Source organism: Thamnophis elegans, chromosome 2 (genome assembly GCF_009769535.1).
Source record: "Thamnophis elegans isolate rThaEle1 chromosome 2, rThaEle1.pri, whole genome shotgun sequence".
Taxonomy (NCBI): Eukaryota; Metazoa; Chordata; class Lepidosauria; order Squamata; family Colubridae; genus Thamnophis; species Thamnophis elegans.
This window is the reverse complement of record NC_045542.1, coordinates 90,308,118-90,335,693: the sequence shown is the minus strand read 5'-3', so window position 1 is coordinate 90,335,693 and position 27,576 is coordinate 90,308,118. Positions and strand designations below refer to the sequence as shown.

Sequence of the window (27,576 nt, the reverse complement as noted above, 5' to 3'; positions counted from 1 at the left end):
CCCGCATGTTCACCTTGCCTTTTTCTCTGCTGAGTATGCACAATAATTTATGATACCCATTCTCCACTGGTTTATCACCACTGAGCCGTGGTGGCGCAGAGGTTAAAAATACAGTACTGCAGGCTAGTTATTATATTATTATTATTATTATTTATTGTCTTGTATGCTGCCCACTCCCGGAGGACTCCGGGCGGCTCACAAAAGACAAGGGAAAGGGGGGGAAACGAGACAAGACCACATATTAAAAACAAAACCAACATTCACAATTTCCGTGAGGCAGATGCTTCTCAGCTCCCCCCAGCCTGTTGACAGCAGTTCGGCAATTCTAGTCTCACTGACTCAAGGTTGATTCAGCCTTCCATCTTTCCGAGATCGGTAAAATGAGGACCAGATTGTTGGGGCCAATATGCTGACTCTGTAAACTGTTTAGAGAAGGCTGTAAAGCATTGTGAAGTGGTATATAAGTCTAAGTGCTTTTGCTATTGCTATCAAGTGATTCTGCCTGAGATATCGGTTATAATCCAGCTACACCTACTTCAATCGTTGTAAAAGCAGATCAGTTGAGACCAGTCAGACATTCCAGAATTTGTGAAACAGCAAACAGGAAGAACAATGTGGTGTATAGTACCTATAAAATTTTATCAATGTAAATTCAGAGCACAGATACATAATGTGTTTCTTTGAGTAAATGGCAATTTAATGTGACGTGTGAATTCAATTTTAGAATCAAGCAGAATATTGTGAAACAAGATGAGTTGTTTTTATGAAATTCATAGTTCTAAGGCAAAGTTTATTTCTTTAAACAACTAGAGCAGTAAAATGCAAATTAGCTATAAAAATGCACTAGCTACTGACACCACCAGCACCCCCATAGACTAAGTCAAGGAAAATTCAAGCCTCTGTGAGGAATCTTGAACAAATTATTGTTAGATTCAAGTTATTCTTTTAACTCTGGAGCAAAAATCAGCCAGTGGTTTCAATTTTTAGGGAACCTGGAAAGTTATTGAGTGAGAAGGACAAAGTGTAAGTTCTTTGATGGAAGGACACCTTGTTAATCAGAAATTATTTGGGAGGGAGGGAAATGTATAAAATGCTGAAGCATACTGACAGCAAGGAAGCAACCTGGAAGAGATTTCCTGGTGGAATAAAAGCTTTTAAAAAATTTGGAAGCCTACAGATACCAGGAAGACTGTGACTGAGCTTGTCTACCCACTTGCCTCTACTGAACATGTCAAGGAAACAGGGCCTTTCCGTCACTCTGTCTCTGACATATCCTGCCAGCAGGAGAAAATCATGACAGTGTTTGAGTAACTGGCCATGGGTTATAATAGCTGTTGGGAATAAGCACGTGGAACTCCACTCAAGTCAAGTAGCTAGGGCTGATACAAGGCCCAGGAAGAATGAGATAGTTTCTGCTATATCATAATGGAAAACAGTGCAGCTTGGAACACTGACCTATAGGAGAAATTTATAATAAAAAATGGAGCACAGTAAAACAGTGCCCCCCCCAACCTTTTTTGTACCAGGGATCATGTTCTGGAAACCATTTTTCCACGGATGGGTGAAGGTGGCGGCGGGGGATGATTTGCATGCAACCTAGATCCCACATGTACATATGAGGGTCTGCGGCCCAGGGGTTGGGGAACCCTGCATTACAAGAAAAAAGAAGATATACAAATTCCACACACTTCGATTTCTTCTTTTTTGCTGATATGTAGCCTACACTAAGCCAATTGTGATTTATTAAACAAATCATGATTATTGTATTTTTTGCACGATAAGGCGCACCTGATCATAAGACGTACTCCCATTTTTGGACCTCTGCATACCCCATTTTTAGCCTCCATACAGACCATTTTGGCCTCTGTGCGTCCCATTTTTGGAGGCTAAAAATGCAGTGCTTGGAGGCCGAAAATGGGGCACATGGAGGCTCAAAAACGGGGCACATGGAGGCCAAAAATGGCCCGTGGGTGGGGACCGGCAAGTGGGTGGGGGCCAGCGAGTGGGCAATATTCACTCCATAAGATGCAAGGGACATTTCACCTACTTTTGTGAGACAAAAGAGTGATCTATGAAGCAAAAAGTACGGTAAACCATGCCATGTTTGAAACCAAATCCATGTGGACTGCTAGTAACCTGGATCAGTACAAAATACTGTTGGATTTATTTGCAAGGAATCCTCTTCAAAAAATTAAGTGAAATAATCAGATAACACATTCTTATTAAATATGGTGCAAAGTTTTTTTCAAGAACACTTATAAAAACAGATTTATCACCACCTTGGGTACATCCTTGAAAATCAGCTTTTGTCTGCTGAATTAAGCATTTTATAACTAAGGGTGGATTGTATCCTGTTGGAATATGGACATGTAATAGTTCCTTGAATAAGATGCAGTGCTCAGCAGCAAATGGCAACCTGATTCTTACACACAAGTTCCAACAAATCAAATTAAGGGAATGAGGGACAAACAGTGCAGTCATAAAGTCTTTCCTCAGTATTTTGGACCATACACAGTAATCTTTAATTATTATAACAAATTCAACCCTCCTGATCTTCAATATATTCAAGTTTCATGTAACTGTAAATCCCACATCAAATCATGAAATAACATATGTTTTGTTTGCTAGTGGTGATGAATAGAAATGCTTTTCAAAATTTCAGTTGTAGCCTTATTGGGACTAACCAGAAATCTGAAATTTCTCTGAAGGCTGTATGTATTCCTGATAAGCATTGGGTTCTGAGCTGTCAGCCATTTATTTGAAAACTAAACAATAAACCCCTTTTACATTTCACATAATTATACTGCAATTCTTACAGTTTCGAGGGATTCGTAAGGTCCTTCCTTCCTTTACAAAACAGCTGCTACTTCCATTCAGTTCTTGAATGTAATCTGCTTTGAATTTGGAGCAGGGGGTGAACCTGAGTATGCAAATCAGTTCATGAATGGTTTGCTTAACTATAGTATTAGTACATTAGTAAGTATATTAGTAGATTCACACAACCTACTAAATCTTAAATATTTACAAACCCTAAAGATATGAACTAAGATCAGGATACTTTTTTGAAGTCCTAAACTTTTCAGTGACAAAGTTAATTCTAACGTATGAAAAGTTCTACTCACTGACATACTACTTACTTTATATCAATATTTTTTGTAAGCTTAACCAGATGTGTTCTTATTTGGTTTATTAATTATAATAAAACAAACTGTGGACAACCATTTAAATTGATCTGCATGATTTACTTGCCTTGGTGGGGATACAGGCTATTTCTTACTTCTCAGGGGAAAAACTCTTTTCCCTTCCTACATCCTTGAATTCTGTAGATATTTTTCTTCCGTCTTTTCTAGCAGTGCCATTTGTTTTCACATGAAACAGGAGAAAGAAATGCTGGTCAATATGGCTGATTAAACAGTAGGTCTGTTTCTCTCAGCAGTGAGTCACCCACCACCATTACATGCCTTTCCAGGAAATCATTAGATTCCTTGTTTCTGTGACAATCCAATCTCTCTCCTTACTCTTAAGGGGATGCTGAGTGAAATCTCTTATCTAGAAATATGTGAGTCTTCCTCTACTGTTGTGCAATTCCACTGAGGGGGGGAACATCTCCTAATTTTCTTGGTCTTCTGAGTTACATGCTGTTATCCTTCCTCCTTCGATATGACAAAACGGGCTTCCTGCTCCTCTACTTTCTCCTCCAGCAACACAATAACTTTGCACTTGGTGCAGGCATAATTGGCACCTTCCACAGGCAGAAACATAAATATGGCAAATACCTCGCAAGTTGCCATGTTATTTTTCTCCTTCTCCATGTCCATATGCCTTTTGGAGGTTGTGGAGTATCCAAAAGCTCTTCCCGTCAAGCTTTTAAAAACTGGTGGGGGCATGAGCTGCTATCTTAAACCGATGTCTTCCTTAATGACTTTCTACTCACCCCCCACAAACGTTCCAGGCCTACCACAATTTTGTTGACATTTTCTTTCTGTTTTAATTGGTTCATGAATAGAAGCATCGGTGGGAAGAGCTTCAGCTTTGAGTGGAGTGAAGAGAGGGTCATACACTCTTTAATCATTGGAAAACCATATATTCTCAAAATCCCTCCTCTGGAAAGAAAGCAATTGGTTCTTACTTTCCCAGGAGTGGTAAAAAAAAAAAAAGAGAAGAAGGGCTGGAATCCACCCCTTGGAAGTAATGGTAACACAACATGGACCGAAAAGCAAGTCATCCCCATGGCCAAAGCAGAAAAAAAAGGGTTGGGATCTGAAAGAGAGCACTCCTGCCACCTTTATTTCCAGTCAGTTAAGCAACTTAAGGTTGGTCATCAGAGGTGGTATTCAGCCAGTTCTGACCAGTTCGGAGAACTGGTAGCTGAAATTTAAGTAGTTTGGAGAACCGGAAAATACTACCTCTGACTGGCCCCACCCCCATCTATTCTCTGCTTCCCGAATCCCAGCTGATTGCTTTTATTGCACTGCACAGAACAGAGAAGGTTAGTGGGGTGTGGGATGGAATTGAGATTTCACAGTATCCTTGCCCTGAGTGGGGAGGAAATGGGGATATTGCAGTATATCCTTCCCCTGGAGTGGGGTGGAAATGGAGATTGTACAATAGCCTTCTCGTGGAGTGGGGTGGGAAGGAAATTGGGATTTACAGTATCCTTCCCCCAGGAGTGGGAAGGGGAATGGGGATTTTGCAGTATTCTTCCCCTGCCACACCCACCCACAGAACCGGTAGTTAAAATTTTGCTGGCCACTGCTGGCCATGTATAAAATTTGTAACTGCAGGGGGATGTCAGGGCATGCCTTAATAAAAGTCACATTAGAATTTGTCAGAACAGCAACAACCCTTTCTACTATATATGCTGCAATCAGGTAACAAATGTTGTATAATAAGGAATAAGTACTGATTGAGAGCCTTTTTATATAATGGTTAAGATATCATGCTAGACACCAGAAGACCATGAGTTCTAGTCCTTCCTTGGGCACAAAGCCACTGGGTGACCTTGGGCCAGACCTAGGAAGCAGGCAACGCAAGCACACACACACACACACACACACACACGACCCCACTTCTGAAACCTTGCCAAGAAATCTGCAGGAATTTGTCCAAGCTGTTGCCAGGAATCAAGATTGACTCAAAGGCACACCTCCTCCCCAAAAAAGTAGAGATGACATTCCACTATACAGTAGTGATAGTCACTGCAGAATATATGCTGAATCAGCAACATCTGTTAATTGAAGAATGCTGGCAACAGGAATATTTAAATAATGACAAACCATAGTTTGTAAAAGATCCCTTGCTTGCAGGTTTCCCTTAAATAACCATAAAATGGAAGATCAAGGACAGGGAAAACAATGCATAGGAAATACAGGTTTCCAGAAATAGAGTGTGAGCATCTGAGGAATTCTGCTCTTTTTTCTTTTTTTTTAGTATCCTGTTGAATCAATTCTGTTGATTTTAAAATCCTGCTGCTGCCAAGCTCTTACCTTCAAAAAAACAAGTATAGCTGAAACTGCAGCATGATTTTTAAATTATGGTAATTCTTTCTTCATGTTAGCTCTACTTGTTGGTTAGAATAATTAGAATCATATATGCACTTTTAGAAATCAGATAGGTACATATGAATATCGCCCTCATAGGTTGGGATTTTTACTAGAGACAGACCATGCATTTCCATCAATAATGTTCAATAATAGAAATAGTTGACAGAATCTACTCTTAGGAGGAAATAATTGGGCTTAGTCAAATTTTACACAACTCATAAGTCCAACCTGATGGGGTCAAAAGTAAGGTTATACATTTAGGCAACAAAATGCACAGGTACAATATAGATGGTACCTTGTTCAATAGTAGTAAACTGTGAGAAGGATTTTGGAGTCCTTGTGGACAACCATTTAAATATGAGTCAGCAGTGTGCAGCAGCTGCCAAAAAAAGCCAACACAGTTCTAGGCTGCATAAACAGAGGGATAGAATCAAGATCACGTGAAGTGTTAATACCACTTTATAATGCATTGGTAGGCCACACTTGGAATACTGCATTCAGTTTTGGTCGCCATGATGTAAAAACGATGTGGAGAATCTAGAAAGAGTGCAGAGAAGAGCAACAAAGATGATTAGGAGACTGGAGACTAAAACATATGAAGAACGGTTGCAGGAACTGGATATGTCTAGTTTAATGAAAAGAAGGACTAGGGGAGCCATGATAGCAGTGTTCCAATATCTCAGGGATTGCCACAAAAAAGAAGGAGTCAAATTATTCTCCAAAGCACCTGAGGGCAGAACAAGAAGTAATGGGTGGAAACTAATCAAGGAGAGAAGCAACTTAGTACTGAGGAGAAATTTCCTGACAGTTAGAACAATTAATCAGTGGAACAGCTTGCCTCCAGAAGTTGTGAATGCCCCACACTGGAAGTCTTTAAGAAGATGTTGGATAGCCATTTGTCTGAAATGTATAGGGTTTCCTGCCTAGGCAGGGGGTTGGACTAGAAGACCTCCAAGGTCCCTTCCAACTCTGCTATTGTATTAATTATTCAAGAACTTTTTATAAGTTAGATTAAATATAAGAAGGTTAAGAGGAAGTGAACTGGAGGCATAAGAGAATGTACAAGGGAAACCTGCATTTACTTTATGACTGCAGCGTTCATTTAACAATCACTGCAGAAAAGTAAACTTGGTCATGTGGATGCCTCAACTTACCATCATGATGTAAGATGAAAATGCTAGGTTCCGTTACAGTTATAAGTTGAGAACTATCTATAGACATTTAGAATAACAGAGTTAGAAGGGACCTTGGAATTCTTCTAGTCCAACCCCCTGCTTAGGCAGGAAACCTTATACCATTTCAGACAAATGGTTATCCAATATCTCCTTAAAAGCTTCCAGTGCTAGAGCATTCACAACTTCTGGAGGCAAGCTGTTTCACTGATTAATTGTTCTAACTGTCAGGAAATTTCTCCTTAGTTCTAGGTTGCTTCTCCTCTTTGATTAGTTTCCACCCATTGCTTCTTGTCCTACCCTCAGGTGCTTTGGAGAATAGCTTGACTCCCTCGTATTTGAGGCAGCCCCTCAAATATTGAAGACTCCTATCATGTTACGCCTCGTCCTTTTCATCAAACTATAGTCAATTCCAGCAACTATTCTTTATTTGTTTTAGCCTCCAATCCCCATATCATCTTTGTTGCTCCTCTCTGCACGTACCAAGAGTACTTGGTACCCATTAACTGAGAAATGATCACAAAAACAAACGATCTCATTCTTTATTGTACCTATGTCTTATTCTAAGTTTCACACACACTAATTGTGTATCATAAGCTCCATGATTTTTTATTTCCTAGATTCTACTTAAGAGTTACCTTAGTGTAATGGCTAAAGGCTGCAGGCTAGAAACCAGTATGTTTTTCTTCTGCCTAGACACAAAGCCAGCTTGGTGATTTTGGGCCAGTTAGTCTCTCTTTGTCCTAGGGGGAAAAAACAGTGACAAACTACTTCTAAAATCTAATTAAAAAACTCCTGCAGGGTCTTCTCCAGGAATCAAGACTGATTTCAAAAAAACCCAAAAAATGAAAGTGTCTAGATTGTTAAAGTGATTATTCTGCACATGTGATCTTTTTAATAAACTCATCTATCATTTGTTAATAACTTTTTGGATGAGGTTGCACACAAATTTGGGTAGGAGTGAGAGAAAGCTTTGTATGTGGTCCTAAGGCCATGCACTTTGACCCTAAAACAACCTTCTTCAGCCCGACAACATAGATCAACCAGACTATTCCCATCCATCCTACCTGCTTTTGTTGGGTGGAAGAAGAGAGATTGTAATCAAAGATTTGAAATGCCCAGTATTGGGGAAATCTGATTTACAATTTTGCTATCACTTTAAAGCTAATCTGATCTCCAAATCCAGTGCCTATAAGACATTATTTGAAACTTGCTCTAAACCAAGGGATCATAAGTTGCACATTGCTTAGTGATATAAATTAACCTGCACCCCACTAACATAATTTTATAATAAGAACGGCAAGCATGCACTTAATAAATATTTATATTAAGATTGTTCAGAACTTTGGATTTGATCTTCAAAGATGTTTTGGGGAGGCAGAAATGCAGTAACTATTGGCAATACTTTAAATTTGCCATGCATTTTTCGGGGATTATACACATACGTACATACAGTACATAGAGAGATAAAATATGGACTTTTTCTCCATGTTACACTAAATTCCCTTCAAGATGTTTTCAAGCCTTCACATCTCTGCTTTGAGCTGATTGCTTCTCATTCTTCAAAAGTCACATTTACAGTCTATGTAGTGTTTCTCAACCTTGGCCATTTTAATATATGTGGACTTCAACTCTCAGAATTCCAGATGCTTGTTGGAAGTTGAAGTTAATATAGATGAGGTTGAGAAACCCTGGATTTACATGGCAATGCATGGTTACCTCCAGTGCTCTGTCCTTTTCCTGATTTAAGAGCCGAAATAGCGCAGTGGTTAGAGTGCAGTACTGCAGCCACTTCAGCTGACTGCTAAGCTGCAGTTCGGCAGTTCAAATCTCACTGGCTCAAAGGTTGACTCAGCCTTCCATCCTTCCGAGGTGGGTAAAATGAGGACTCAAACTGTGGGGGCAATATGCTGACTCTGTAAACCACTTAGAGAGGGCTGAAAGCCCTATGAAGCGGTATATAAGTCTAACTGCTATTGCTATTATTCCCCACAAACTCCTGGGATTTCTGAGTTGAGTCTATTCTGGCTGAAACTCTAATTGGTGTTAACTTCTAAGGAAAACTGGGTCTTAACAAACAGGAAGATTTCTTTGAATTCACACATGTGAGAAAGACAGGAAATAAAAGCATCACACCCAGGCTCATCACTCACTTGTTGAATATTTGGAAGATGTGTTTGTATTGGGAAAAGGGTTATGTGAACTTGTGTCAGGAACTTAAATGTAATGGGCACTTTTCCTTCTAGCTGTTGCAGCTAGGTAAGGAAAGATGACGCTGGGGACATATGTCTTTGAAACACTTGTCCCTTTTGCAGTTGTAAAGGAAGAAACTATACAGAAATAAATGGCAGGAGAGAGTTCTTAGCTAAATCATCAATGCTACCCTTGTTTATACCGTTCTCCTTCCTCTTTGTTACCCTCTCTCCACCCAAGCGGCACATGGTGTATTCCAACAGAGAGTTTGTTCCTTTTCCTGTTGTACTTTTGGAAAGCATTAGACAGGATACATCTGCAGGAATCCTAGAACCTAAACCTGCACATGCTATCATGGTGTTGTTGACTAACAGGTCATAAAAGCAGAGAGAGGGAAGAGGGAGAGAGAGAGAGAGAGGGAGATAAATATATTTCTTTGTTACTTTGCATCCTTCCTTGTATCCACACCCAGTTCCGTATCTGACAAGCATCTCTGTGGCAACCTATCTCTTTATCTCTCAGAACAGAATGGAGGGACACTTTTTTCAGTCAGCATTCATTGTTTTTCATGGTCTGCCTTTAGTTAAAGGAAGCAAGAAGTGGTGATACAGCTTTCACAGCCAGTCCTATAAATGCTTGTAGCTAAGTCGATCAAGGACACGGGACCTGCTTGATATCAAGAGGAAATTTAGGTTTTGGGAGGTATACTCCAAAAATGAAAACAAAACAAAAATTGGTTCTCACTTTTAAATTCTACACCCAATGAGAAAAATATGAGAATATATATTTGTTCATTTGACCCTTTGTGCTGCCTTTCCAAACACATTTTCTGAGCTATTTTTAAAACAGGGTAAAAAAACGAAATGTGTTCTCTTAGAAGAAAGTTCTGAACAGTTGTCTCGTTTTTCTGATCTAATTCTTCTCTTAAAGAGTATTAGTAGAGAAGCTATTGCAGCAAAACTGAAAAATATATGGAGAAGGGCATAGACTGTCAATTGTGTAGATCAGTGCAGGAAGGAAGACATTTATCAAGCCTTATATAAGAGGAAACAAGTCATCACAAAATTATTTTTCACAATGTTTTATTACATTCAGATACCATGACAGTTAGTATGATGCATTAGTAGTTAGAGGCTCATACTCAGAACAGGAAGACTGAGGTTTTCCAGTTTACCCTCCGCCACAGAAGCTGACTGGTAACATTTGACCAATTGCTTATTCTGAGCCCAATTTACCTCAGAATGTTGTTGGGTATAAGGAAGAACTCGAAGGATGGAATGTTATGTAGGTACCTTGAACTCCTGAATGAAGTGCAAGATCCAACTCTAATGCTATAATAAATATCATCCTTACTTCATTCCCTATTGAAGTTTGTTTGCAAATTTCCATACGCATTTCCTCTCTACAAATTTATATTGTTGTCCAACCATTGCTGTAACAATATGTCTCTTACAATGGCAGAAATGTTAATGGTTAAGCATTTACTTTGGCATAATCGACTACCCAAAGCTCTGAGTCTTCTAGACATCACAATTGATCCCAAAGTGAAGAAAATATCTCCAGAGCAGGATATTAAGAGTGCGGATTGGTATTCAGAATGAATTGAATATACTTTGATTTAAAAATATTATATTTTCAAGGGATTTCTGAAAAATGTTTTCATTTATTTTCATTGCTAAGAACGCATTTTTGTATGACATCCAAAGGTTTGGTCTTGTTTCTTCTAAGGCTTGTTAAGTGATAGCTGCAGGGATAAAGTGATGCTTAACCCTTTCATTTGTATAGTGTTCTCTCTCTCTCTCCCTCCATCTCTCCCTCTCTCCCCCTCCATCCTTCCCCCCCTCTCTCTCCCTCTCTTGCTCTCCCTCTCTCCCCCTCCATCCCTCCCTCCCTCTCTCTCTCTCTTAGTTTGAAATAGCCTTTTTCTCTTACTTGCATTTCTAACTCAATAACTAAGGAACTAAGGGAAGGATTCTCTGTGTACAAAACTAATTTGTTGGACTCTCGTAGTTTACATGTGCTTACTAAAATGCATAAAAGGAATAGGAGTGTTCACCCTCAGCTTGCTTGGCAGAACAATTTCTGAATACAGAAACCAATGATTTGCTCTGTAAACAATAGTGACTTAGTCTAAGCTAGTTTTAAGGTTTTCCCTGTTATTCTTCCTCTGAAAGAGGCAGTAGTTTCATTCAGTAGCCCTCCTCTTCCTCGCAAGTAATAGCATTCCTTTTATAGTTGCAATTACAGTACAAATAATAACATAGGTTTGGGCAAAGTATGACTTTCCAGATGTTATTGCACTCCACTTTCCACCAGCCAGAGTCAGCATAACTAGTGCTGATGGATACTGAGAGATGTAATCAGCATCTGTTAGGCTTTCGGTGTCTTTCGATACATGGATTCAGCCTTTGTGTTTGGTCCAGATAGTTATAAAATTCTTTGTCCAGAATTTCTGCTTTCCTGAATATATGTCAGTAGGTATTTTCTAAAAATGTCTAAATGCTCAAGTTTGTGTTCATTTTTAATGAGAATCAAAAGAATAAATGGTGCATCTGCTGGCAGGAAACAATAGATTTAGGCTGCTTCCAGGTAAATACATTGCTTCATCTTTTCCTCGAAATATTTATGGAAAGAAAAAAGATGAAAGAAAAAGGTAAGAAAGTACAGGAGAATTATAAAGACAACATCTTGATTCACTTACCACATTCTGCAAAGGGAGATTACACAATATCATCTGGATATTCTCTTCATTTATTTAATTCAAAAGTTAATTCACCTCACAATGTATCAATAGTTTTCAGATGGACCTATTGGAAGCTCCTATATGGGAAGAAAAAATAGTTTAATCTTCCCATGATGTAATCAGTGTTTAATCAAAAGAAGACTTCTGCTTAACAGTCCTTATTAGCTGTCAGCTGTCTGGCTGTATGCAACGCTCTGCCACAGGAAATCAAACTGGTCTTTCCTATGCTATAGCTAAATCTGCTGAAAATTATTAACATTAATACTTTTATAGCATGCCTGTTTGACATTTTAAGTCAGATAAGCTTCTGAGGATATCTCCACATAACAACTTCCTGTGTTCCAAATTTAATAGTACACAACTAGGCGGGGGGGGGGGGGATGTTCTTATGACATACCGTATATACTCGAGTATAAGCCGACCCGAATATAAGCCGAGGCACCTAATTTTACCCCAAAAAGCTGGAAAAGTTATTGACTCGAGTATAAGCCTAGGGTGGGAAATGCAGCAGCTACGGTAAATTTCAAAATAAAAAATCAGTGTTATTTGAAACTCAAAGTTATGTTTATTCAAGGGACCCGCTTAATTAAAGTGTTCTATAATATCAGTATGACTTATAATACTGCAAGTCTGCAATATTAAAATACTTGTATAGGGGATCCCCGGGATCCCCCGAAGAGATCAAATCACAACCAGTATGCCACCTTCTTGGTATATTGTTTTTATTTTCACTGAGTTTTTAAAAATGAGCATTATTTCATCCTTTTTTTCTTTATGTTTGATTGGTATCTGCAATTTGTGTTAATTCTGTTCATACATATAATATAAATGAAAAACCCAGCTCTCTTAAAAATATTTTAAGTTCTTTCTGGTGCTCCCTTTTAGAATTGGCCAACTAATATTTCTGTTCGCCCAACTAATGTCAGGCAGAGTTAACTGAAAAAGTAATTTTTCATGAAAGGACATTTTCCTAGGATTTTAATTGTTCTTACTGTCAGATTTCTCCTTATTTCCAGCTTGAGTCTCCTTCTGACAAGTTTCCATTGCTTCTTGTCCTGTCCTCAGGTGCTATTGCTGCCGCCGCCTCCTCCTCCTCCAACAGCACCAGCACATTTGCTGCCCAGCGCTGCGGCTGAGGTGAAGCTGCCAAAGCTCCCACTGGCGCCCCCGCAGCGTTGGGCGGATATCCGGCAGTGCTGTTGGAGGAGGAGGAGGCGAACCAGCCTGCCATCGCCGGCCACCGCTAGCCCCGCCGCTCTTCCCACCCCCTTCCAAGCCCCACAGTCCAGCGGATGGAGCAGAAGCAGCTCCAGGGCTTCGCTGCCGCTCCCCGCATTTTCTGCACGGGGATCCCTTGGAGAGGGGATTCCAGCCTGCCATCGCCGGCCACCGCTAGCCCCGCCGCTCTTCCCGACCCCTTCCAAGCCCCACAGTCCAGCGGATGGAGCAGAAGCAGCTCCGGGGCTTCGCTGCTGCTCCCCGCATTTTCTGCACGGGGATCCCTTGGAGAGGGGATTCCAGCCTGCCATCGCCAGCCACCGCTAGCCCCGCCGCTCTTCCCACCCCCTTCCAAGCCCCACAGTCCAGCGGATGGAGCAGCGAAGCCCCGGAGCTGCTTCTGCTCCATCCGCTGGACTGTGGGGCTTGGAAGGGGGTGGGAAGAGCGGCGGGGCTAGCGGTGGCTGGCGATGGCAGGCTGGAATCCCCTCTCCAAGGGATCCCCGTGCAGAAAATGCGGGGAGCAGCAGCGAAGCCCCGGAGCTGCTTCTGCTCCATCCGCTGGACTGTGGGGCTTGGAAGGGGTCGGGAAGAGCGGCGGGGCTAGCGGTGGCTAGCGATGGCAGGCTGGTTCGCCTCCTCCTCCTCCAACAGGCAACAGCACTGCCGGATCCAGTTGTAGACTCGAGTATAAGCCGAGGCGGCTTTTTTCAGCCCAAAAAGTGGGCTGAAAAACTCGGCTTATACTCGAGTATATACGGTATTTATATTTGGTATTGCATTTATATTGCACTGCAAGCAGCTTACTCTCTCCTCTTAAAGGAGAGACTGGAATCCGCGTAGCTTTAATAAGAGTGTCATTTGTTTTTATATCACTCTTTAATTCTCTTAGAGTTTTGACATGCCTTGTGACAATCTAAGCTCAAATATTTCAACTGGTATTTGCTCTCTATGGGTCCTAGTCAATTACCAATCAAATACCTAAAACCATAGCAATCTGCATATGTCCTAGTATTTGGCTTTAATGTATCTCAAGTATTTATACCTCCTTTAACAGTGTGTTGGGTTGTTTCTTTTGGGAAATCAACTTCAGACTTTTGTTCTTGAACAAAAGAATTTAAAAAAAGAATAGTTAGTTCTATGCCACCTAAAGTCTGACCTAAGCTTAGTACACAAAATTGTCTGATACAATGTCCTACCTCTCAATGACTACTTCAGCTTCAACTGCAATAATACACGGGCAAACAATAGGTACAAACTCAAAGTAAACCGCTCCAAACTCAATTGCAGAAAATATGACTTAGGCAACAGAGTGGTCAATGCCTGGAATGCAATATCTGACTCTGTTGTTACATCCTCAACCCCCCCAAAAGTTTAACCTTAAACTGTCTACTGTGGACCTCACCCCATTCCTAAGACATCTGTAAGGGGGTGTGCATAAGAGCACCATCGTGCCTATTATCCCTGTCCTACTATTCCTATTTATTTGTACTCACTTCTTATGTATATATGTATACCTGCTTATACTTATATGTTTATATGTTATATTCATACTTATACTTGTTTTCTCATACATGCTTGACAACCTAAATAAATAAAATAATAATCCAGGAAGTGTCTGCCTCCTTCCTACCATTTCATATTGTTGTAGCTGCTGCTACTACTATCATTGTTACTGCAATACTCCAACACTTACCACAAGAAAAACTTTGTTGAGAGATGACTAGGTCAATCAGAAAAGGCATCTAAGACTGAGGGTGTATCTATAGAAAGTAGATCAACATTAATGAAATAGCTTTTCCACTGGGGAAGATTTTTTTAAAGAGCTTTTAGAGTTACATTTGGGACAAAGCATTCTTATATCGTAGATGATACTGACACATTTCTCACCAATCTATGGGGATTCTAGTTTCCAAATAAATAAATACATTTTATTTTACTTCTCAGAAATATCTTACCTATTTTTCCAGATTGCAATTCATTTTGGATTTTGGGTAGAGACAGGAACTGTATTTTTCTTTGATATTACTGTTCCATCAACTCCCACTTTTATATATGCAAACATATTCTAGCCAAGAAGTGCAAATATTTAAAATTCCTTTGGCCATCGTGTAATTGAAAGTTTATTTATAATATTTATACATAGTAGATTATTTTATCCCCATTTAGAACTTTAGATCTTCCAGAACTTTTAATATTCTCAGGAATTTTCCTTGCTGGAAAGAAGGAGTTTTTAGTGCCTTATGTGTTTTCTATCACCGAAACCACAATACCCTTGTATATAAAGACAGGACTCTTATCTTCTGCTCAAGTGGTATTTTGTAATCTGGTCTTTAGAGTTCAGAACAATTTGGCAGATTGTCTTTAAATATGAGCATGATACAGATGTCTTCATAGAGATCTTTGATTGCATGGAGAATTGTAACCATGGTCAGGCAACCATGATTATAGCTTATCTCCATACTTTCTCTAACAATATGAGGCAGTCAGAGGAAAAGAGCAGAATTAGGTGACCCATTTTCTTCTTTGATTCCATTTGCCAAAAGTCTAAAAGAATTAATTTGTGAAGAGCATTCTAGGACCATAAACATGCATAAATAAATGTGGGGTACAATATTACAGGGCCGACACACTATATTTATAATAACAAACAGTGTTTGAGAAAAAATGCTTAGTAAATTTTCCATTGATGAGAGAAAAATATAGTTGTGTTCACACATGATAACTGGGAATTTTTAACCATAACTGTTAAACAAACCAAGATTAGTCAAATGCATAGACATATAGGTATAGCCAATAACTTGACTATATCTATTAACAATAAGTCAAACAATGGTTTACCAACCACAGTGACTGCAATTACAAAATATACTAAATCAAATCCACACTATTCACATTTAAAAACATAGGATCATCATTGATATGAGAACTGGCACTGTGGGGGTCATATTGAGGCAATATTTCTGCCATTATTAGAATACTTAAGATATTTCTGCCATCTATAATACTAAACTAGTCATCAAACATTTTTTAAATTATATTAAAGTTTATTATAAGATACAATTACAAAAAGAAGCAAAAGTTTGAAAGATAAAAGAAGAAAGGGTGCAAAGAGAATAAAAAAAAGTAGTGACTTCCAACTTTTTTCAATGCAGTAGAATACAAAAAAAATATAACCTCAATATTTTAGTTTTACATTTCTAAACACTATTTCTATAACGACAAAACCATTCTAATAATCAAAACCAAGACTCAAAGTTTTGTTTTTTTTCAATTTCAAGCAAAAACTCCAGAAGTGGTTTCCAAATAGAAACCGAACTAGATAAATTCTTCCGTTTAATTAAAACAATCCATCATCTTTACCATCCATTCTTCTACTGTGAGAATCAGTGTGTCATTCCATTTTTGTGCATAAAAGATTCTTTAGTCATCAAACATTCCAAATGCCTGCCATTTGTAACTATATCCATCCCTCACTTACCCTGTGTATATTTGGGTGCAACTCCCCCCCCCCCCGATGTGCATAATGTGTGGGTGTTTTATTCAGTGAAGCTGATGCCTCTTGTATTTTATAAAATTTCTACATAAAAGTTTTTCATGACATGTGGCAGCATCTGGCCTATTCTATCTGGACTCAGAAGCTAAAGCATATAAAGCTTGGTCAAATGAAGTCATTCCATGATACGCATGTGATAGAGGCGATACTAATCGATCAGTGATGTATTCATATTTACTAACATTAAATACTAATGTTAAAGAGTACATTATTGGATAATATATTAGATAGTGTCATGGACTTCATTTTTATTTCTCTCCCTAGATCTGGTTATTGGCTATTCTATGACACCACCCATTCTCAGCATCACAGAAGAGGAATATATCATCAATGCTAAGGAGACCTTAAATATTACTTGCAGGTAAGAGTCAAATAAGAATGTTTTTCATGCGGCTTCATCTGTTTGTGATGTGGTCATTTTTTCTCAAAGAGCATTCACAGCCATTTGAAACATTGGAGACCTCTTGTTATCTTTAGCATTGCTGAAAAGACTGGATGTAAATTGATTCATTAGGACTACATAAAATAGACTTGTAATTTGGACTGCCATATCTGGTGGCAAATCTTTTGAACACTGCATAAATTCAAAGCATAATGATAGAATAACAGGGAAAGTTGTAGATGTAGGAGAAAGGAAGTCAATATGTGTATTCATGTTTCAAACTAATTTGGTACTTTGTGTAAAACAAAGAATAACATTTTATAGTTCACTATAGCAATTTAAAATGAAGATACTATTTGGATTGGCCTTCCATTTGAGAAAACCTGGATTAATAAAATGCATAGCACACTGACCTGCCAGATTTTTTGTATCTAATATATACTGTATCTAAATTTAAGAGTTTGTCAGCATAGTCATGACTTGTTTATCAGCAAGAACTACATAGATACTTGCTCTGTTTTTTTTAAAATTAATAATTGTTGAGTAAGAGATTTCTTGTGCATAGTACTAACACTGATTAGTTCCTACTTTAGACAAACCGTAAAACCAGCATTTATTCAAGACAAGTATGTACATATTTAGTTACTACATAGTAGTCAGACAACTGCTTTGTATTAGGAAGTTTTGATGGACATCAACAAAAGGAAAACAAAATTTCTTATCCCCTGAGTGAGTAATGCAGGGGTGGGATTCTACTAGTTTGGGAGAACCAACAGTTCAAACTATCAGCTAGGAGCGAAACAGTTCACTCCGCCTTTCAGCTGGGCCTGCCAGCCCACCCCTGTGCTATATTCACCTATATTCCCTTTTCTGAAGCCCAGCTAACAGGCATGGCAGAGTGGATTGCCACACTTCAGCTGTTATCCTCCTCAGCATTAAAGCGAAAGGTGATTTCTCTGTAAACTGTGCACAAATGCACAATGCGCATGAGGTGCATGCGTGAGTGAAGCACACAGACACTCAGTGAACCGTTTGTTAAACTCGTAGGATCCCACCCCTGGAGAAATGCCTTTTATTTCATATTTCCTCCAAACAAGAGAAAGCAGTTATATGAACACATTTTTAGTCCAAATCGCATTAAGCAATAATTTAGATGACAAAGTCTCAGAGGACACAGGAAAGTTTCTAATTTCCAAACTGGAATCTTATATGAAAAGTTGCTATTGCCAAAGTAAAGAGGCTGATTTGTTCTGTAAATCTTCCCAAAGAGTATAGCCATCCCTTTTTTTTGATCCAGTTTATCCAGAGATAATAACCTGATATATTCATATCAAGACAAGAAGATTAAAATATGATTATGTTGTGCTTCCAAACTCTAAATTTGCTGAGAAAGAATTTTGCAAGAATATTTGTGTCTCTTAGCCCTTGCCTCCTACAAAGTTCAGATCCCCTATTCTCTATACACCTACAGAAGAATCATCTATTTTTTTGTATTTCCCATCCTGATATTTTTATGTAGTGCATACTGACATTTTGTGAAGGGCCACATATAAACATCTATTTACTCCCAAAACATGTCTAGAATGGTATAGGGCAGTGATGGCTAACCTTTTTGTCCTCATGTGCCGAAATCACACGCATGTGACCACACCCTTAATGCAATGCGCCTCACCCCCTGCACATGTGACACTGCCCCCGTGCATGCGCGCATTCAAAGATTTTGGAAACCGGTTCTCTGCCTGGGTGCTGGGTGGGCGTGGCCTTGGTGGCCATGGCGTACTTGGCCTCCTGCACCATGGCGGTGGGGGTCATTTTTTACTTCCCCAGCCTCCAGGAGGGCAAAAATGGCCTCCCCAAGCTCCAAAGGCCATCCAGAGGTCAGAAACAACCATGTTTCTAGACTTCTGGAACTTCCGGGAGGCCCATTTTTCACCCTTCCCCTCTCCGGAGGCTTTCCTCAAGCCTCCAGGAGAGCATGTGTGCCATAGATTCACCATCAATAGGTATAGAGTGACTAGAAAACCACCAAGATCCCTTCCAATTCTGTTATTCTGTCCATTGATTATACTTTCACATTTAAAAAAATCACTACACAATAATTGCATAGAATTCTTTCACCTATGGGCACTGAAATGCAATCAATCAATTAATTTAAAAATTGCAATTCTTGAAGTAATGCAACAAAGACTTTGGTGATAGCATGTGGCTCACTACAGAGCTTTCTGGCGTAAGGCATAGTGATGGACCTTGATTTCAATTGTATTAAAGGAGGACTTATGAAGAAGTAGTCCATCAGCTATCATGATCAGCATAGTCTGCCTCTAGAAATGAAAACAAAATTTCAGTAGCTGATCTTACATGATACTTTTATCTATCATAAACTGAACCATGGTTTGTTTAATTAAAACATTTTCCATGTTTGTATGATACACAGTACATAATTTAACAAAAGAGCTTGGGGTTATGCAATGTGCCAAATGAAAATGGTGTCACTGTGGATTGCCAGGAGACATAAGCTGGAGGCATCAATACATTTCTTGTTGACATTGGTGCGGCATCTCTTTGACACTGTGAAAAATAGGGTTTTATTTATTAAAATATTCTAATATGATGCAAATAGGTCTTGGATTCTCAAAGCACTTCAGATGAAGTTAATTTCATAGCATTCTAAAGCTGGGTTAAAGTATTTATGAAAATATCTTTCAGAATCGTATGTGCATTTTCAGTATGCATGTGATAAAAAAGTTCCACGTAGTTATCTTATGGAAACTGACAGCAGAAATGTGTAAGAAACAGGACATCTCTCGTTTTATGCAAGTTCAAGTATCTGTCAAATCAGCAAATATTCCGTAAGAGAGGCAAGTTACTGCTATCTACAATTTGATAATATGACAGCAGTGCCAGCTTCTAGCTGTCATTATAGAAAAGAGGAAATTTGACCAGTCTCCTCTCCCTACTTCTCACAGATAGACAGCAGCCAAATATTATTAGAAGCATGAGATTTTAGAACAACTCTGGCTTATAAAAAACTGAACAACTGTCAATATTCAAAATTAAAAAGCAAGAAGCCTTTAACTGGTCTTCCTCCCTCCCACTCCTTCCCTCCTTCCCTCCCTAAGAATCATCCCCTGGATACCTACAGTAATTGCATTTTTTAAAGCTGGCAACCAGGAAATAGGCTTATAAAGTTTGTAATATGTGTGCTGAACTATGGATAAGTCTGGGTAAGTCTGCAAAGCACTGCAGTGCCTTATAATTTTGATTTTCCCTTTATTATCCTTCATTTGTATTGTTCAATATAACTTCGTTGGTTAAAAAATTTGAGACTTATGCTTCAAAACACCTGAAAGACACTGAGTAGGGGAAAGCTGCTGTAAAATGTAGAGACAGCTGGAAGGAATCCCTCAATGCTTGAATTAAAGTAAAGTATCACATTGCTTTGAAGTCTAGTACATGACACATGGTGGAATCTGATTAGCAAACAAACATCACAAATGGAAGCTAGTATTGGTAGACATCTAGCTTTTCTTGACTCTTTTACTATCACCACTTATGTCTGCCTTAGTCTTTGCTACTTGGTCCAACTGGCATGCATAGTCTCTAGACAATAGCAATAGAATAACAATTGCACTTAGACTTTAAAGCATTCTTTAATTGGTTTATAGAGTCAGCATATTGCCCGCAACAATCTGGGTCCTTATTTTCCCAACTTCGGAAGGCTGGAAGGCTATGGGCAGAGTCAGCTTGCAATACTGGATTCTAACCACTGTGCTACCATGGCTCCTGCAGAGACTTGACTGGATGGACTTCCTTCCTTCCTTCCTTCCTTCCTTCCTTCCTTCCTTCCTTCCTTCCTTCCTTCCTTTTCTCCTCTTTGCAATGTAAGAAGCATAAAGGCCATTATTACAGCTTAAAAAACTTTGCAATGTGACTTTACTGGCAGAAAGAATGGGAGGGGGAAATATTAGAACACAAGGCTTGTCATAGACAAGAACATGGTAATCCATCTAACCCACGTTTTCTTCTTCTTTTGGCTGAATAAAGAGGACAACATCCTTTGGAGTGGTTGTGGCCTGGCATTCAAGAAGACACTGTCCAAATGGGAAAGGAGAGTGACTCAATGATAATGAGCATCAGTGGCATCCGAACAGTCAAGGAAGAAGATTGTGAGGGCACTGAAACAAAGCCCTATTGCAAAGCCTTGACACTGACTGGGACTCAGGCCAACGACACAGGTTACTACCGCTGTTACTACAAGTACATCAATGCCAAAATAGAAGGCACCACTGCTGTCAGCACCTACGTGTTTGTGAGAGGTAAGAGGGGAAAAAGACTTGCTCGGCCAAACAATGCAGATTAAATTCTTAAGTGTATATATTCCTTGGCCAAAAGCTATAATAAAGCTTTTTACAATGTGATGAGAATTCAGCATTCAAAAAGTAGATTGATGAAGGATATCTTATTTGCACTTTAAATTTTTATTAGGAAAAAAAGAGAGATGATCCCACATTTTGAAATGGAGATACAGCATCATTTTGAGCAACACAAGAGAAAAATTGTCATGAGAAAATTTACTAGAATACTTCTATCCTGAAATTTGTCTGTCGTTGTGCTTGTTAGCAATAGCAATAGCAGTTAGACTTATATACTGCTTCATAGTGCTTTCAGCCCTCTCTAAGCAGTTTATAGAGTCAGCATATCACCCTCACAGTCTGGGTCCTCATTTCACCCACCTCGGAAGGATGGAAGGCTGAGTCAACCTTGAGCCGGTGAGATTAGAACCGCTGAACTGCAGATAACAGTCAGCTGAAGTGGCCTGCACCCTAACCACTGCGCCACCTCGGCTCTTCCCAGTTAACTAGCAACACTGCCATCAGATGCCAGCTTGTTTCCTTCTTGCCTAATATAACTAGAAAGTATTTTTTTAAAAAACAGCTGCATGTACACAATCCTAGGGCCAATATGTGAATAGTGACTTGAAAGTAAGGGGTTCTTGTGTTCAGGTCGATCCTCATAGGATTCATGAGGGGAGGTCAGAACCTCTGTGCTGATTTTGCAGTCACACGAGATAATTGGATTCTTCCATTTATATATTTTCATTTTATTCAGTTGTAGTAACAACTTTATTAAAATAGGTTGATGGGTAATGTGTAATATACATAATAAATGGTTGGTAAAGTTAATGTAACACGATACAGCTAACATGATGACAAAAAAATAATAACTTTTCCATTAAACTTCAGTTATGAACATCTAATAAGGGTTTTTTTTTACACACACATGCCCTGGTGAAAAAAATGTATCTGGAATGTCTCAAAAAGTAAATTAGAATCCAGGCGTATCTCTTTAGGAAGGGCATTCCACAGCTCAGAAATAATTTGTAATTATGTAGTTTAAGTCTGATAAGAAAGGCACTTATGATAAGGAAAGCACTTTGGGTGTAGCCTTACGAGATACCCTGTGGTATACTTATGAGATAGGAAATATACTGAAAAGGCCTGAAAACAAACTGGCAACCTGTGCACTATTTTAATATTGGAAATATATGAACCCTCAAGCCCAGTGGTTAAACTTTTGGCAATTAAGTTTTTCCGCTAATTACAGTTTTTAGATTATCTTCAAGGAAAGCTTAATGAAAAATACTTTATTTCATGGATTTAGATCCCACTTTTTTCTGTAGGTACTAAGATGGCATATATATTGTTCCATCTTCCAGTTTTTTTCCAGATGGAAAATAATTCTTGTGAAATAGGCTGAGCTGATTGACCCTAAATCACTTGCTGAGTTTCTGTGGTTGAATGAGAACTTAAAGCTTAATTTCTCTGCTACTAGAGCCACATTATATTCACTATGCCACACTTAGATTCCTCCAGGAGGAAGTTACCAGAGAAGGAATTGTAGTACTTAACTAATTTTAGTTACCTGGCCTCACCTGGTGATCAGTCAAAGCTTGTAGAAGAACACATCTGCCTCTACTGACCTAGAGAAATTTAGAGAGTGCTCCCCTATTCAATACAACATTTCTCTGACCAAAGACCACTTAATCAGAATGCCACAGCTTTGTCATGTCTCAATTTGATTGTGCACTCTACAGAGAACTTCATTTGCTGGGTGGCTTAAAAGAACAGCAGATAATCAATTATTGGTCCTGATATAGCCAGCTATCAGAACTACAATTGTGTTTATGAGCTACTTTCTACCTAGCTATACTTTCAATTTTAAAAAAAAAAGCCATGGGAGTTGATTGCAAAAAGAGAAAAAAAGCTGTCAATTGTTCTGAAATTTTTGAAATATCTGTAAGCAGTACCGGTATTTGAAGATAGGTGAATGGTTGCTCGCAATCCCAGGTTGCAAAAGGATACAATTTTCCTTTCCTTATAGCACCTATGTAGAGCTGCATTCCTCCTCTGTGCATTCAAAATATTTATGTGCCATATCCCTCTGTCATCTGCATGCAACTAGTTAAATTTGGCCAAGTACAGAAGGAGGAAAAGGCTTTAAAAACAAATCTGTATCAATCCCCTTGTGTGGTACTGTTGTAGCTGTAGCCTGTCGTCTGGGGGATTGAATTACATTGGTGCCTTGGGTGGATGTTTCTGTTGTCCTGGAATTCAGGAGTTTTCGGTTCTATGATGCCTTAGAAATACAGTAGTGGTCCAGCTTACCAGCTGCTAATTTAAACAAATTGTTTTGGATATAGAGTAATAAGTTGTTTTGATAGAAATGGAAACAGAAAGAGATAAAAACATGCATTGCTAGATATGTTAAGAAAAGATTCTCTCATCCTCCCCCTTACACATTGCTTTGAATAATAATTTATGATATATTTTTTCAAGATTTCCATAAGGTTGTAATTTTATCCATGTTTAAAGAAGATAACATGTCCAGCGAACTAGTTATCATTCAAATAGTATTTAAGTTTAAAATTAAGAAATATTATGTACTACAGTCTTTCAGATCAAGACCTCTTTATCTGAAATATGTGGCTTGGTATGCAAATTTGTAATAACTTTCTTACTAAGATAGCACATACCTGTATTTATTATCTCAACTTTTTATAATTGTTCTCTAAAACATATAGTTATTTGATATGAAGAAAGAATTATTTTCATATCTACTGTTTGATCAAACATGGTTAAATAATGCAAGCTACCAATGTTTGTATTCAGATGGAACGAAAAATATAATACAGAGCTAAAAATATCAAAATTCACTTCAACTTTGGAAACTAACTAAAAGGACTGTGTTTGCTCCAGATCCTTGTCTAAGGGTTACTGCACAAATAATCAGCCTATGTTGGAAAGTATCAGAAAAATAAACCAGTAAGATGAATATATACAATGCGAAGAAGTGACAATTTAAAGATGAAAAGTACAAACATGGTTATTTAATCCTAATAAAATATCTGCCAAAGATTTTTCATTTCACTGAATTTCTTTCCATTTCCTTTGCTGAGTACTTCTTGCAGACAATCGAGATGGTATGTTACCTAATTCAGTATGGTTCTACATTTCTGGATCCAGACTAGCAGCATTGATAAGCATCAACAACCAGATATATATTTCATGTATAATGTAGTTACAGTATCCTGTACAAATTCTGCATGCGTTTGAAGGCTCTGTGTGTCCATAACAAGAGTCCATAAAAAGGCAGAGGGAAATGTGATGTCTTATGCATTTATCTCTCTGAGTTTCTTGTAACCTATGAAGCCTACTTCGTTACCAATTACTCTTAATTAGTTACTGACCAATTTGTAATAGAGCTCAGATGCTAGTTTTGTTTTTTTAAGACTTAACGGTTATTTCATAATAGAAAACAAGGGAAGTTTTTCCTTCCTGTCGCTTTCCCTTCCATTTGCCAGTTTTGTTTTGTTTTTAGAGGAGAAAACATCTTGGTGCAATTTGGAACATCTAAGTGATGAAACAAGGACGTTCATGTCACATTCATGTGAGCCTAGTGAACATGTGGTCACATGACTGATCGTTCACATATATGTGTTTGTTATTGTACAACAATGCCACTCTATATGTTTAGGAGCGAAGCAGAATTGCCATACTGGAACTATGTCAAGGCCAAATATTATGTGATAAAAATATGATTGATTCCCGTGCTGCTCAGGCCAACTAGCACGTTTACTTGAGCCGTGGTGGCACAGTGGTTAGAGTGTAGTACTGCAGGCTACTTCTGCTGATCACCAGCTGACAGTAGTTTGGCAGATCAAATCTCACCAGGCTCAAGGTTGACTCAGCCTTCCATCCTTCCAGGTGGGTAAAATGAGGACCCAGATTGTTGGGAGCAATAGGCTGACTCTGTAAATTACAGAGGGCTGTAAAACACTATAAAGTGGTATATAAGTCTAAATGCTATTGCTATTGCTGCTTTCAATGGTATGGGACACAGCAGAATGTCTTATTACTGTAGGAAGCAAGTCTTTTAAGGTATAACTGAGCACAATTGGAGCAAAATACATTGAAAAATTTATTATTTGTTTGTTATTTGTATTTCATATTACCAATAAAGGAAAATATTTGTAGCTCAGGGTTGAAATGAAGAGTCCTTGATGCTCTCTGGGCTTAGTCCTTGATGCGCTCTTGAAGACGTTTTAATATCCAAACTAGGTAACATCATCACTGACTAGCACTGATGATGTTACCTAGTTTGGGTAATGAAATGTAAGAAAACAACCAAGTTCAGAGAATACCAAGGACCACTTGTATTTCATGTTTATAGACCACCCATTTACCTCAATTTTGGAACCCCCATGAGATATTGCCAGCTATATCCTCATAGGTAGTCCCCAAATTTTGAACCACATTAAAGCATTCTGGGTGTTAATAATGTTAATTACCACTTCTTCCCATGCACAAGATGGGATATCTTTACCTTTGCCTTAAGCACATCTTGGGATCCCTTTTACATGCCTCACTTACTAACACCTTGCCCTTCTTTTGGATAGAGGTAACACAATGTTTAGAAAACAAGAGCTCATTTTTAAAGAATGCTATTGCTTTTGAGTTTTCTGAGTATTAGTGTGGATCATGGACTTTGGGTATTTAGAATCCAATCTAAATTTAATATGGCCAATTAATGCTGAGCTCTTGTGGTTTGCCCACTGACCACTGTTGCTGGTATGTTAAAATAAACCATGCTCCGATAACAAACTCAAAATAACAATAGCCAGAGGCATTAGGAGTTTGGCAGGAATTCCCCTTCACAAATGTCAGTTCTCTCTTAATCTAATCTGCCCTTGGTCTTTGCTATGAACATCTGTGGCTGCTCTTCAAATACATCCTGGAGGAATATTTATATAAAAACCCAGAGATGGAATAAAATCCAAAACCTCCAGTCAGGAGCATTTAACAACAAAGAAGCTGATGTACAGCATTGCCTGGGGGGCGGGGAATGCCTTAAATTGACCTTGCACAATTGTAGGATGATGAAGTAAATTTGTTTTCTTAGTCTATAAATCCATTTTTGCTCTTTGTCAGTGTAATCAGAGAGTAAACTGGGGGCTCGGGGATATAATGAGCTTCTGGAAAAGAAATGTAAGAACGAATACTTCAGAGAAATTTGAAGGTTGGTTTAGGATAAAGGAGGCCTTGGACAGTTTCTATTCTGCTGATCTGGGATTGGCTTTCTATTCCTCTAATCCCCCAAATTCTCTGATGCTTACGACGGTTTTGCTACCTAAGCCAATTAATTTCTAGTCTAGCTGCTCCGGAGAAAATGATTGCAAAGATAGTTTTGCACTGTTTTCTGTAGAACTGTGTGTGCTAGACAGGTTCCTTTTGGTAGACATGCTTGCCTTATTCTGCCACCTAACTCCTCAGAATTTCACCCACCCATTCTGAAGTTAATGCTTCATTAGTCCTTGGTATCATCATCCTCTCCCTCTCAGTCTTTCAGAGATGGGGTTTTGTCGGTTTCCTACAGTGGCCAGGTCTCAGTGAAGATCACAGTAAGAAAGGGAGGAGGAAGAGGGAGGGAGTGAAGCACTAGCTGCAGTGATGCTTTCCTTCCTCCCTATCTCCCTCCCTATCCACCTCTTTCTTTGCTTTTAAAAAACTTGATTCAGAGTAAAGTAAGGACACTCCGCATGATAATAATGCCTAAACCATTGCATATTCCAATTAAACTTTTTTCTAAGTAGATACTCATCAAACAGCCATTCTCATGCATTCTTCTGATTCCAAACAGCCCAGTGCTCCCTCATCTTATTCCCACCTATCTATTGATGTCACTTAGTACAATAGAGATATGACTAACCTAACCTAGCCTGAACCCTATACAGTAATTACAGACATAGAATTTAAGATTATACCGAGCCTAACAGAAACATAAATATGAATAAAATCTAAAGACTAGTATTCCACAGTTTGGATCATGATTTATAAAAGCACTTACACATTTATTTTGTTTTATTTTTATTTTTCCAGGATTGGTATCATCGCTTACAGCAATTAACTAACAAACCAAAACAGATTCCAGAAACTCATCACATTTACTTTGTTTTTTGCTGCAATTCCTTCCACCTTCTACATTTTCTCCACTTGTTTTCCTTCTCAGATTTTGAACAACCATTCATTAATAAACCGGAGACTCTTCTTATCTACAAGAAGGAAAATATCTGTGTCCCATGCCTGGTATCCGTTCCAGATCTTAACATCACTTTGTTGTTGGTAAGCAGTGTTCCCCCCACCCCCCACAAAGATTCAGGATCCTACCTTATTGGCAAGCCTTCCAGCACGAACAAAAACTGGGGGGGGGGG

At 38.7% G+C, this 27,576-nt stretch overlaps 1 protein-coding gene across 3 annotated transcripts in view; it reads left to right on the top strand.

The window, feature by feature from the left end:
* FLT4 (fms related receptor tyrosine kinase 4) overlaps positions 1-27,576 on the top strand; it is a 108,663-nt gene that overhangs the window by 19,755 nt on the left and 61,332 nt on the right. For all 3 annotated transcript variants that reach the window (XM_032211829.1, XM_032211830.1, XM_032211827.1), the window contains exons 2-4: positions 16,690-16,786; positions 20,852-21,123; positions 27,374-27,486. In XM_032211829.1, the coding sequence (XP_032067720.1) occupies positions 16,690-16,786; positions 20,852-21,123; positions 27,374-27,486 (482 nt within the window). The remainder of the gene's footprint in view (positions 1-16,689; positions 16,787-20,851; positions 21,124-27,373; positions 27,487-27,576) is intronic.